Source organism: Diadema antillarum, unplaced genomic scaffold (assembly GCF_040938485.1).
Source record: "Diadema antillarum isolate AM-2024a unplaced genomic scaffold, OU_Dant_1.0 scf00000019, whole genome shotgun sequence".
NCBI classification, from domain to species: domain Eukaryota; kingdom Metazoa; phylum Echinodermata; class Echinoidea; order Diadematoida; family Diadematidae; genus Diadema; species Diadema antillarum.
The window spans coordinates 1,565,932-1,580,640 of record NW_027270908.1 but is presented as its reverse complement, the minus strand read 5'-3'; the positions used below and the strand labels follow the sequence as shown (position 1 = coordinate 1,580,640).

The window sequence follows — 14,709 nt, the reverse complement described above, 5'->3', positions numbered from 1 at the left end:
AGATCGCAACATTCAGATGTGAATGGAATGGCAAGAAGGTGTAATCAGAGGGTTTTGAATGTTATGACTCTTTCTGAAATGTACTTGGTTAATAAATAGATCATCTCCTAATTTGTTAGTGTTCCCGTTACAATCAGTTATAAGAGGTGACATCCAAAATTAGATTTAGGTGAAAATTATTACTGTGTACATCACAGACTCCAAATCTATACAAGGATATCATGTATCACTATGTAATATGTCCTCTATATCAACTCTGAGAAGCTCTTTTGACTTGATGCTACCAGCTTCAACTTTGAAAAAGACACTAAAAGATGCACAACAATGATTAACTCCACATATGCAAGACTGAGACTTCAAAAGCCATCATTTGAAATTAGGAACCGGCAAATTTCAGCGTTTGATTCTTCCGCACATCTATATTGCTTCTAACAGAAAAGATATTAAACAATGTTCCTGCAGATTACTTGGTCTTCCACCTCTACTAACCTCCCCTCCAAACGGCAATCAACTGCCGATTATGATCTACCGATATATAGTCAGGAATTCCTCTTTTGCTTATGTGGTATATATGTAAGTATCTGCTTACACCGTCATGGCTGATATGACCAATTTTTCAAAGGGTAAAGATTTTGAAAAAAAAAATTAATGGAAGGAAATCAATTGCACACTAAATCATACTAACTTGTGACTAATCTACAAGAGCAATGGCTTTGTGGGTTCTGCCTCAAATGAACTGAAAAATGAAGTGGTAATCTACAACAGAAAAAAATAATATATAAATAAATAAATGGGTAGATTTCATTGGTAACAAATGAGTACATCTAGTACGACTAACAGGAGAAAAATAAATGAAAAAGATGTATAGATGGAGACCAATATGAGAAAAAGAAGATAAGGAATAGAAAACACTTGACTCTTGTGTGTTTTGTGATATACCTCGGGCAGGCCCTCTGCAATATTATCCTGGATGTGATGAAAGTTATGTTGAACCCACGCGAAGCCACGGAAAGAAAAAAATAAAATAAAATCATGTCCAGAGGGAATGAAAAGAGGCAACATATGATTTGTAAATAAAGATATGCTATGCTAGACCAGACTGTCTTTTTTTCCTCCTTTTTGTTGTTGTGTTAAATCGTTATGCAATGTTTGATGATATCAAGTGCCTGAGGCGCAGTGCATTATTGGGTGAGGCAAACTGCACTTTCTTTTTATTTTTGCTTTTGTTTTACACCGAATGTTGTGCACCACGAGGCCAGAGAACACTGAGGATGTCTCTCTCTGCAGCTTAACGTGGGATTCAAAAAAAGGCATGCACTGTCCATTGCCATGGCAACCAACACATCTTGTCATTCAACATTTATCACCATTCTCAGCATAAAATCATCTTGTCTACATTCCACATGAATGTTTGATAAAATAGAAGCATTTTAACTTTAATCAAGAAGGTTGACACTGCACTTGTGAAACACTGTGAGATTAAAGGTAACCAAAACCCAGAGAGAAATGTAGATTGAGTGAAAGCAGCAACATTAGTAGAATACATCAGTGAAAGCTTGAGGAAAATCGGACAATAGATGCAGAAGTTATGAATTTTTAAAGTTTTGGTGTTGGAACCACTGGACAAGGAGACTACTTGAGCTTATGACGTCATATATAAAGAAAATTCAACATGCTTTCACTTTCTAGCGTAATGAAAGAGCACTCGACTAACCACTTTCAGAAATCAAGGGGAATAATTATTACCCTTAACATATGTGAGTATCAAGTTGATGGAATTTGTACTTTCCGTGAAAAATTAATTTTTGTGGAATTCTCTTATATTCATAACTTTTACATTGATTTTCCTCAAACTTTCACTGATGTGTTTTACTAATGTTGCTGCTTTCACTCCATCCACATTTCTCTTTGGGTTTTGGTTTCCTTTAAATACCACTGGCACGCACTGCACAAAATATAAATAACGTTGCATGACAAAAGTTAAAACCATACTTTATTGACAATTATTGACTATCATAAAGAGTCACAACCCATGATATATCATAGAAATAAATTGACTCTTTGAAATGAACACAGCAATTCACTCCCTGTCTTCAATATTTGATTGTGACTGGTTAATTGGGCTAGACAATTGATCGGTTGTGGTAGCCAGCTGATTGCAAAGTTTATTGTAATCAGGCCATGACTTGCTAATCAATTTAACTTCGCACGGTGCAGTGTGCATGCATAATATTTTCAATACTGAAGAAGTGAAACACCAGTCACAAACAGTCAAGTGAAGTACATTGTAGGTGTTAAAGCCAAAGTTAGCTACTTTCATATTGTCCTCAAAAGAACATCAGATAACACATAACTTAAGGCCCATTCACACACAGGAATGGTCAATGTTTGTACTGCGATGCAAAAAACGGATTTTACTAACTGCCATTCCCACACATCGGCAAAGAAAGAAAAACAAAAATGAAACACTTGGATGCGAGCAAAGCGATTTGAATTTATAAACTGCGTATGCCTAAGCAATGACTGGAACATGACCTAAGACACCCTTATACAGCTCCTAGTGTGGCGAATTGGACCATGGAGTAAACAGAAAAAGTTGGATCTGTTTTCATATGTTGTTCATACACACTGCACAAGGCAATTATCATGAGAAATAGAAAAAGCAAAAGACCATATTTTTGCATGGGGGGGGGGGGGGAAGAAAGTAATTTGAGATTGTAAACTAATTTGTTTTTGTGTCCACACACAAGAATTATCGATTCTTGCATCGCCGTGCAAAAATGAATTTTGGGGAAAAAAAAAACTTTTTTTTTCTCTCTCTCTAGGTGTATGTGAATAGGCCCTGAATTTAATCATTCGGTTGCATATCATTTGCTACAGTACAAACAGCAGCACCTGCTTGCAAGGGAAGTAAAAACATGGTTAGCTTGCTATTAGGGCACGGACACTCATGAAAGATGAACCTAAACATGAACACTTGCCTATAATCATTGTGCATTCACACTCATAGTCAATGGTTGACAGCACTCACTGCTCTCACACAGTACATTTTAAAGAAGTTAATGCACGAGGTATGATACAATTTCAGAAGGAAATATAAACATGAAAAACTGTTACGCCAAAGTTTCTAGACATATAAAAATCAAATGGAACTGCCAGTAAATCTGTGCGCTTACATTATGGTGGCAAATAAACACTGCTTTATGTAGTAGTATTAGTATTAGTATTAGTAGTATTAGTAGTAGTAGTAGTAGTAGCAGTAGTAGTACAAGTAGTAGTAGTAGTAGTAGTAGCAGCAGCAGCAGCAGCAGCAGCAGCAGTAGTAGTAGTTGTAGTAGTAGTAGTAGTAATAATAATAATAACAATAATAATAATACAATGCATTTATATTGCACCATCTATCTAGTACAACTATTACTATTCCAAGGCACATTGTGAAGCAGGAAAAGAAGGAGAAAAAAATATAATATATTACATAACACCTAGATAGATCCTTGTCATTTGATTGGTTGTTGGATATTGATCATCTGTCCCATTCTATAATTGTGTCATCATTCATGCAATTGTGGCTCCATTTTTGTGCAATGTTGGATCCATGCGATTTGCTCCATTGCACGCACGCCGAGAGTCAGGCACACCATATGCACGTAGGAAAAAAACGCTTGCATTTGCAGTGTGCATGCAATCAAGCATATTGATGGACTGCCTACTTACCTCTAGTGCTCAGCATTTTCTCAAATTCACATCTCATAAATTCTCTCTTATTTCTAAATTCATAAAACATCAAATGACAAGGATCTATTTTCAGGTGTTATATAAAACAAATAATGACTGTTTTTCAGTTGTGCAATGGACAGAATAATTCATTCGGTGAAAGATTAAATTATTGATCCGTTCAATGAGGTGTAACCGAGTTGAAAGGATCATTTCATCTTTCACGTCATTAAATATCCTGTCCGTTGCACTCATAAACATTCATTATTTGTAATTGTATACTATGTATGCAATTAAAATCTGTACATCTAAGTAAATTGTATGTTTTGAAGGAGTACAACTCAAAATTGTACTGCAGTATGTCTGAGATGCTTAAACAAGGGAATCATCTCATTTCTTTTCTCACATCGATCACAGCAAAAATAACCCAAAGGAAATAAAAAATTCACAAGTCTTTCTGCTGTATTCCATTTGCCGACAGTAACCCTATGAATATAAAATGTTTACATTTTCATTTCTTTACATTCATTACAAAGCTCTCACAGTCTACTTAGATCACAACATGTGGTCATGGCATATTGTATATTCTCTAAATGGATTTTCTCCATGTATTGCTTTTCAATGGATTGAATAAAGAAAAGAAAACGAAGAAAACTAGTGCATGATCAAAGAAGCGCAGTCGTCTTTCATATCAGCGAAAAGGCGTAACCTATGGCAACTGCTATATTTCTTTACCTCTGTATGGTTGATACACAGAGGTACTTGGCTGCTTCGACCCAATATGTCAATTGTGCTAACAGAATTTTATTCAGTTAGGTTAGCCTCGTCCTTTTCTTTGCCTCTGGCTGAGAGCAAAGTAGTCAGGCTCTCAATACACTATTCACCAGCTTGTTTCATTTCGTACCCTTTTCTGGGCACAAAAAAAAAGTCCAACCACATTGACACGGAGTTCAAGAAAGATTAGAATTTCTGGTTAGTGGAGCACTCTGATACAGTTACAAAATATCTGTGTAGTACAGGGTGTTTAAGCATTCAAAACTGGATCTGAAAGGTGCCTAACCCCACTCAGTCTCCGATATTCAACGTTATATAGAGTGCTATAGATATTATAGGCAATATAAATAGACAGCCAGAACACACAAATTCACAAACAAAAGCAACAAAAAGTATTGAGATGTGTGAAGCATTGGTTCATCACAGAATTGGTATTTTGCCCAGTAGCATGCTTGCATTAAGACATCATTTGTTTTTAAGTTGTGAATGTGAAAGGGGTCTTCTGCTACAATGTAGCTATGCCTGACTTCAAAGCCTGGTGCATCCATTGCTTGGATCAGTGCCAGTAGACGCTAATGTGATGGGAAAGAAGGAGACCTCTTGCAAACACATCTGCCCAGAATCCTCAAGTGCTCGAAGATGTTCATGATTAGCACTAACATGGCAATTTTTTTTTTCACTGCTTGCTCTGTGATAATTATTATTTATTGCGATCTGATAATCTCCTACAGGCTGAACTGTAAAAGTGGCTACTTATCTCCGCCATACAGCATGTACTCCAGACTAATGGCATCGTGCCATGTAGAGTTTTTATGTGATAGTAATCTATCATGATTATTATCTATCTCTTTATTTCTCTCCCTCCCTCTCATATAAGTCAGTATATACCAGTATATACCAGTATATACATTTAGATATTTATTCATGCACACATACATCCATTTGTACAGGACTGTAAAATGAGGAATGTTCGCGTGCATTTTGATTTCATGAATTTTGTGAGAGCCAAGATTTGTGAAATTAAAATACATGGGGAAGTTCTTGCATACACTATATGCATTGAATGCCAGTGGCAATTTGCGAAAATTTCATGCTGTGAAAAAGGCCGTCGGCTCCAATTTGTGAAACTTTCATGCTGCAAATATATAGTGTTTTACAGTACCCAAAGGGGTAAACATTATGCGCTAATATCTATGTGTTTGCCACACTTAGCATCCTTAGATAGATAGATAGATAGATAGATAGATAGATAAATCGATAGATAGCTGGATAGATAGATAAATAGACAGACAGACAGACAGACAGATAGATAGATGGATAGATAGATGGAGAAATAGAAAGGAAAGATACATTCATATTGTCATTATGGAAAAGAGTGCAAAGACATAAATCATAATCATATAGGCTGTTTCATTTGAACTGGCAATATGAAATTTCCTACTGCTGAATATCTTCCCAAGATATGAACATGTTTGGCGCAGAAACCTCTGCACTGAGGCTTGATCAAACCAGTACTAGGCAATGTGGGCCGACAACTCATCTTTCTTTGACATACGTGTTTGAATTTGCATGTGTGTCTGTGTGTTTGTATGTGTGCATGCATGTGTTCTTGTATATATATATATATATATATATATACGTGTGTGTGTGTGCGTGTGTGTGTGTGTGAGTGTATGTGTGTGTATATGTGTGTGTGCGTGTGTCTGGTGCATACATTAAACCAACATGACTCATATCACATAGAGTATTAGATAGAACAATCCTTAGGAGGAGCATAATTTATTGGAATGTCTGTATGATTGCTTACAGTGTACATAATGACACACATGTGATTGGTTGAGGAACAGGATTTTTGATATAAAAAGCAAGCAAATCGTAAGAGTAAATATGATCAGGACCCATTCTCTTAAAGTGAAATCAATTTTCCCATTCTCCTCCCCAAATGCACATATGTATGATATTCCAAGTGCTCGATAACAGCAGCAGCGGGCTGCACACAATCTATGACCCACGATGAAGATGATCATGATAGATGTCAATGCTCACAAAGTGGCTGGTTTCACTTGAACAAATTCCTCCATCCCATTCTGCCTTTCAAATTTATCCAGATGCCGTCCTGAAATGTAAATTTGGTATTTTCTTTCCTTTTAAAGGACTATCAGGAAAAAAATAGTGTGCACTCCATGCAAACTATTAGAATATATGTGGGCACCCCCATCCCCCCCCCCCCAAAAAAAAAAGATGGTGCAGTAGCGTATCCTGAAACATTTAAATTTTTGATATCATAACACATACATCTAATGCATCTTACAGGTGTGTATGTGTGTGTGTGTGTTTCTTTAGATGCACACAAGAGCATTCATAAAGTATATATTCCATGGAGTGAACACCCTTCCACCGCCAAACTGATAACATACAATGTAATCTACCTTTCCTCTTTCACAGATTATCTTTTTGGAATGATGGATGGCAATTCTTGTAGGTGGTGGACATAAAGAATGCCCTACTCAATACCAACATCATTGCTCGAGTACTTTTAGGTGCATGGCACGTCTTTACACCGCATGTTTATATGTTCATGTACAAGTATGAATGTATGTACGGATATCTTTGTGTGCGTATGAATATTATGCTTGTATGTGTGTATGTGTGTGTGAGAGAGCACGTGCGTTAACTGTACCTGATTCTGCATTTCTTAACGGGTATGTGGAGTTCTAGAATTTCTCTGAATTTGCCCGGTGTGTGGGCAGACAACCTTCACTGAAAAAGCAGCGAGCAAAGTTATACACCGGGGCAGGCAGGAGGTTGCTTTGTCCGCGCAAATACAAAGCAGAAGATCTGTCAATTGTCTCTCTTGGGAAATCACATCCTACAGAAAAGGTGGGCGCCCACAATAATGGAGGTTGTATGTTTTCTCTTATAATTCCTCCCTCTCTCCCTCCCAACACCTCTCACTCTTCTTTCCCTTAATATATCTTCCCTTCCTTTTACTTTATCCCCACATCTCGCTCCCTCTCTCTCTCTTTAATACTCCTCTATCTATATCTCTCTCACATTTTCACCTTTTCTCTCCTTTATACATCTTTTTTTCTCTCACTCTATATATCTCCATACCCCCCTTCTCTCTCTATACCTCTATTTCTCCATCTCTCTCCCTACATCTCTCACTTTTTCTCCCCTTAGCACATCTTTCTATCCTCTCACTTTACCTCCACACCTATCTATCTCTCTTTATACTCCTGTATTGTATATCTCTCTCACATTTTTACTCTTTCTCTCTTTCACAAATCTTTCCTCCCTCTCACTCCACACATTCCCATATCTCTCTCCCCTTTCATTCTTCCTCTTTTCCTTTTCTCACTTCATTCCTATATCTCTACCCCTTCCCCACATCTCTCTCTCTCTTCTCTCACAATCATATCACATCATGTACAATATCTTTCTACTATATCTCTCTCCACTTTCCCATGTATATTCTTTTCTCTCTTCTCTATCAGTATCCCCCATTTTTGTCTCCCTCTTCAATGCCCTGGTCACTGACCACTTTGGGTGTGCCTCTGTGACTGAACTGTGCACAAAGAGAGAGGGAGAGATGTGATATCCTTTTAATATACACTAGAGTTTTAACAAAAATCCATGTCTGATGCAAGAAGGTAATCTGTGTTGAATAGAAATGTAACAAAAAGAAAATGATGGCACTTCCCACAGATTATGAATTTATATACAAATGAAGTACACATAAAGCATGTATTTCAATTACATAAAATGATCCTTTTTTTTCCTTCAGATCTCCTAAGTACTCACTTGTTTTTGTTTTCATCTTGGCTTTTTCCTGTACTCAAATCAAACATATATATGAAGACTGGACTGAAATAGTTTGCGTTCCTAAATGACTTTAGTCACCGATATGTAGCCTTTGATTGAAAAAAAAAATGTCCCAACATTCGCTAGAATACCAGTGACATCTATGCAACAATGTAAATAAAACGCTGAATGAATGTTAAATTTCAGAAGGCTGACATTATCTGAAAATATTTGCCAGGAAATAGAAAAATAATTGACAGATTTCACAAGCATAGGTCTCTCTAAAGTTGATAACAGAACATCCCATTGCACTCAGTAAAACAATGAAACAAATTACCCAACATGCTTTTCCTTTCACTTCCTCAACTCCTTGGCATATTCTGAGTGATCAATGTGATCAATTATGGAAAACTGACAAGTGTAACTGAAATGTTAGCATTAGGGGTATGCAATGAAACAATTTCACATCAGCTCTAGATTCCATTACACTTGCCCTCCAAAATCATCTCCCCCTATCTCTTTCTCTCTCTCTGAATGCAAAATCTTAACTATTTTAATGAAAGAAAGCACCTAATGAAGCGTCAGTTGGGGATCAACATAAGATACATTTGTGTGTGTGTGCGTGTGTGTGTGTGTGGGGGGGGGGGGGTATAATTGAAATGACATCCATCTAACATGAAAACAAGCAAGAAAACTGGTACATGCAGTGTTGTCAATCGTTGAGTTGTTGGTTGAGAAGGCAAGAGGGAATTACTACTTTAGACAGTCCATGAAGTATATGCCCTTCTGCCTTTCAGATGACAACATCAGAACGGTTTCAACTGCCAATCCAATGGATGCATCATGCATGCTAACCCTTTCTGCTCTGAAAGCAGCAACCTTTATATCGCCTGGACACCATTAGTTCCTGTCCCGGCGGGAACACACGCTTGGGTAAATTTGTGTCCATTGCCCTGTAATCATAAGACAATCGATGCCCTGCCAATGCGAAATCAGTCTCGACATACCCCTCATGGGATCCTAGCTGGGGCGCGTTTCTACTCCTCTGTGGATAATGTGTCTACCGCGCCCACTGATGCACTCAATTTTCTGGATTCAGCAAATCTGCAGAAGGCTTAGTTACAAAGTGCGTAGGAACAACTTTATTTTGCAAAACTTGAAAGTATGACCAATTACTCGGTCAGCTGGTCATGGAGTAAGCACAACCAGGCCTCACATGTTTTGGGACTGTAGCGCTCAGACACAAAAACTTGTTTGTGAGTATTTGCAATCAATAATTCTGTTTTCCATGCAGGCTGAGCTTTATTGACTCTTAATGGATGTAATGGCTCATGAGAAATCAATTTCAAATTTGCCTGAAAATGTGGCTTAAAGGCTAAATGATGGCATAGTTGTTTCTGACACATACTTCTTGCACAGCAGCAAACACCTACATATGTCTTATTACAGCCCCATCTAATTTTTTGCATGGCAATGATACCTTACAAGCATCTAAAAACTTAAACGTTATCATAGTTGTTTTAGTTACATTTAGATGGTGATCCTTAACCTCAAGGTTAAGGGTTGTTATGTGAATGTAACTAATGTGTAAATTATAATAAGATTATATAAAAAAATATTCTGTTGAATACGGGGGAATAGATTGATCTTATTCACATAATTATATTTTCTAATGAAGCCATTAAATGTTGCTCATTGTTGGTCATTGCTACTCATGGGTGACAATCTACATTTTCTAGCCTTTCTTTGGACAAATCATGACAGAGAGAAATTTGCCCCTTGGATGACACTTTGCCACACAGACAAGGTGGGAGGAGGAGGAGGAGGAGGAGGAATCTCCACTGCCCTTAGCTCATCCTCTTTGACAGGGTGACAAACATAATTACCAAAATATACAGTCAGGAGGGGGGAGGGGGAGGCACTTCCGCAGATGCACTCCATATAAGTGGCTGCATTGAATAAACTGGTGATGTGTGTGAATCGCATCGAAGCTTAATTTGTCGTTTTTGTCTGTGTCAGTGTGGAGGCGGGTGGCGCTCCCCTTCCACTTTACACTGGTAACTCTCATTTTGTCGCTGTATACCGAGGGCCTCCCTGTGCAAAGTTTGCAAATGAAGACTGCTTCTTACTGTTGTCTCCCACGCTGCTCTGACATCTGAACATCACCAGCTTTCCAAAACTTACTTTTTGGGGGAAAAAATGGACACAACAAAGTTATGAATAGTAAATGTTTAAAGAGTGATACAAATTAACAACTCTGCAAGATCTAGGTATTAAGCAACTCTCCATTATTTTGCACAAAAAATTTCAGTAATTTTCATTTTCCTCAATTATTTAGGCACAGACAGAATTCATCCGTTTAGGAGGACATGCAAAAAATGTATGACTCTTATTCTATACTATGAACCCATCTGAAGAAAATATTTCTCCGAGAAAAAAACCCCCAGAAATTAGAGAATTCTTATGTACAAACCAAATGAAGAGCTGCTCAATACCTAGATCACACAGAGTTGCAGGTGTGACTTTACTCTAAAAATTTTACAATTCATATTTCTAAGTGTCAAATTTTTTCCCCTACAGTTTCTCTGATCTACTTCTCTGATTTTTTTTTTTCATACATAGCAATGTAATATCTCGATCGAGTTTCCCTTTAACCCATTGAGGATGGACTGATTTTGCTACAACACACATTTCCCATAGACCCCTGCCCGAGTATACTCGGGGCTCGTCCTCAACGGTTTAATTTGGTCCTTGTAGTTGTTTTGCAGAGAGAGGGAGAGATTCAAAGAGTATTTTTTTCCCCTTCCATCCCCTTTCTGCTCCCCCTCACAGCTACGCAGGGTCTCACGTCGGCTTCTGGAAATGAAATTTTGCTCAATCCCCCGTGCGCCGCAACATAGTTCAAGATCAATGCTCGGTAGATTTGGAATTCGGCGTGATCCCAGTGTTAAAAGCCCTCCGGCCTGAATTTGCAAAGGGAAGGATCGGGCGGCCAAATTTATGTTCGCCCAAGCAACAGGATCATGCTCCCTCCTTCCCCACGCTGTTCAGGGACTTCTGTTGCAGTAATGACCTCTTCAGAGTACAGTGCAATGTATTATTCAAGAAAAACCTTTACGCATCTGGCTCAACCTGGAATAGGGTTGGCACATTTTTAGTATCTGTTGCTTCATTTGACGCTTTTTTCACCCATGAATGATGCCGGTTTACTTTTCTCCCCCCCCCCCCCCCCCAACCCAAATGCTATGCTGTTCGAACATAAATGATTGCATGAACATACATCTTTTTTGTTACTCATGTTACTGCACTGATAAAACTTTCAAAGTTATCCATTGACCTAAAAAAAAAAAACAGAAAGAAAGAACAAAATCTTACTTGAAAAATTCTCCTAATTGAAACAAATTTAAAACATGCTGTCCTAACTCAAAGTAAATATATACAACGCAATGATACAGTTTTTCTCATTTCTTATTGTGCTATTATAGCTATCTTAGGAGTAGATTTACTACATTTTAATGTTTCAGGTAGATAAAGGTAGTTCTCACTGGAGTAAAGTGGAATGAATATCAACATATATAAAATACAGTATAAATAACGACTGTAAAATTGCAAAAATTAAAGGATGAATTTGTACTCTTCCCTTTTCAAGAATTCATCAAATACGAATTTTTCCTGAAATGCTGAAACATTGAGAATATGTGGCTTTACATGTACCAGTATGTCAGTGTGTATGATGGAAACTTTAAAAAGAATGTTTTTATTGATCATATTTTAGGCTGTACTTCTTTTCTTCCTAAATTAATCTTATTAACAACAGAACAACTATCTATCTATTGTAGCTTGCGATCACCAGCTTGGTACCCTATGAATTTCACTGAATACCTTTACCATATTAGAGAAGGCTTACAGGGAATTGGTTATATTCGTGAAATCTGCCCAAAATCTGAAAGAAAATGTATGAGAAATCAAAAATGTTGATACATGTAGTGTCCTACACTTGTAGCTTTGATCAACCATTCCTTTTTTCCAATATTGATTCCACCACAATCATCAGAATTTTCATAATCATTGTTTTTATATTATTACTTAAACTACTAGATCATAAAAACTGATATGATTGCCTTATCCACTATCATTAACATTAAAGGCAGTAGTACAACGTAGTAAGAATAGTAGTGGCAGTTGTGATAATGATAGATGTGTAATGGCAGCAGTAGTAGTTTTAGTCATCGTTGCTCTTCAGTGACACGATGATGATATGCAGGATGATATAGGATTTAAATGACATTATTACCTGATACCGCTGCATTCTCCATAGTAGCACCCTCTAACACCCATACCTGGGACCATTCACACAGCGTATGGATTAAATATCTCACACCAATCTCTGTGTTTATATTGATCTCTAAATTACCACTTCCCCATTGTGCTACATGGGAGTAATGAAATTTTGATGAGGGGATGCAGTCCCGGTCCGCTAATATCAATAACTGGCCTTATTCTGATGGCTGTCGCAGGCTCGGAATTGACAAATTGTTCCCCCGAGAGCCACGAGGGAGGTGTTGGTGCTGCAATGTGGATTTCCGTGATCTGCATGCAACCTCAGTATGTGTATACATTGTAGTTTGACCTGATTGCGCGTGAAGGCGTGTTTAGTGCCCTTGTGCTTCTCAGCATTTCCGTTGTCTTAGTGTGTGGAATGTAGTGTACATGGAAATCATACAGTTGCATGGCAGCATATCCTAACTTCAAAGGTCAATTGCTTCATTTCACTGACATAAGGGGAGAACACACACACACACACACACACACACACACACACACAGCCTGTGAGTGGTATGAAAAGTGATTGAGGTACAACCTAATTTGGCGACTATAGTTGTCATGTCTAGTAACACACTGGTTTGGAACAAGGGGAGTACTAAGCAATCTAAAAAGCTTACAAATTTTATTTTAAATATTTATTCTGCTGGACATCTTTAGAACTGTCTATCACCTTTTAATTAAAATCCATTGTCCATACAGTTTAAGCATGTATACCTTGGTAACTGAATTGTCACATCTAATAACACACTGATATGGAACAAGGGGAGTACCATGCAATCCATAAAGTTTACAAATTTTATTTTTAATATCTATTCTGATGGACATCTGTAGAATTGTCTATCACCTTTTCATTGAAATCCATTGCCCATATACTTAAGCATGTACCAGTGCACAGAAAATCTCTGAAATATCTTTGGACGGTATGGTCCACTAATTACGACAATGTACAATCATGGCAGATTTAGCTAGTCAGGCGGTCTCCTGTTGAGACTACTAATTTCCATGCATATTTGTCTATAACCATGTAGCAGTGATATCACAATGATGTGGGTTAGATACTTTTTATGTCAAATTATATTCATTTTATGTCCTCTTTGAAGAGAAAATAGCATTTAATATTTCAAGGGATAGGATGACATAAACATCCTCTTCTAATGGTTGCAATGCAAATGCATATTGACTTGTATTGATTCAGATCATCACTTATCATCACTTATGTGGCCAAAGGAATAATAGCCAAATACGTATGAAATATTTTATAAAAATTGTTCTATTAATATTTTTCTTCAGATTAATTGGGTACACCCACACACAAAAAAACCCCACAACTTTCCAACCCAAGATTCTATCATTGACCTCATCTGTCAATCACTGCTGAAGTACTATCATGATGAACAAAAGACCTTGGAATACACCTTCCTCTAGACTGAGCAGAACTTACATGCTCCCCTGTAATGTCTTTTGTTAATCATATTAGTAATATGGAAACATGCCAGGTATGCTCAGTCTAGGGAAAGCAGGATTCCAATGTCTTTTGTTAATCATAGCAGTACTTTTAGCTATGATTGACAGATGATGCAATGACAGAATCTTGGGTTGGATTTTTTTTTTTTGTAGTTGTATCCAAGTAATCTGAAGAAAAACAGGAGAAAATCATTACAAAACATATGCCACATACCCACAGATTGTATAATCTGTTGAAAAAAAAAGTGAAATAAAGTTTGAATTGCATTGAATATTCAATTGGCCACAAATATGTGATGTTGAGGGCATCATGAACTAACACAAGTCCTGAATTTGTACTGCATAGCTCCTTTAAAGTTAACACACAATAAATGTCTTGAATTAATTGCTTGCTACATCAAAAAATATCAATCATCCTTGACAAAAAAAAAATTGGCCATGGATAGCTACAGAAATCTGTCATTCCTTGCCAAATACTAATTTCAAATCTTTTTACAGTCACATCATGGCCTTGAAGACATCATCGCTTGAATAGACACACTGGGGAAGAAGACAGGTTATGAAAGGGTGATTGACTGTGAAAGGTTAACAAGCAAACCTGTGCTGTAGGCTATACCTCTGCCTAAC

General features: G+C 37.3%; 1 protein-coding gene across 1 annotated transcript in view; it reads right to left on the bottom strand.

The window, feature by feature from the left end:
• LOC139728516 (histone deacetylase 11-like) overlaps window positions 1–14,709 on the bottom strand; it is a 39,261-nt gene that overhangs the window by 15,451 nt on the left and 9,101 nt on the right. The window contains exon 3 of the mRNA XM_071639456.1: window positions 940–966. Coding sequence (XP_071495557.1) covers window positions 940–966 — 27 coding nt within the window. The remainder of the gene's footprint in view (window positions 1–939; window positions 967–14,709) is intronic.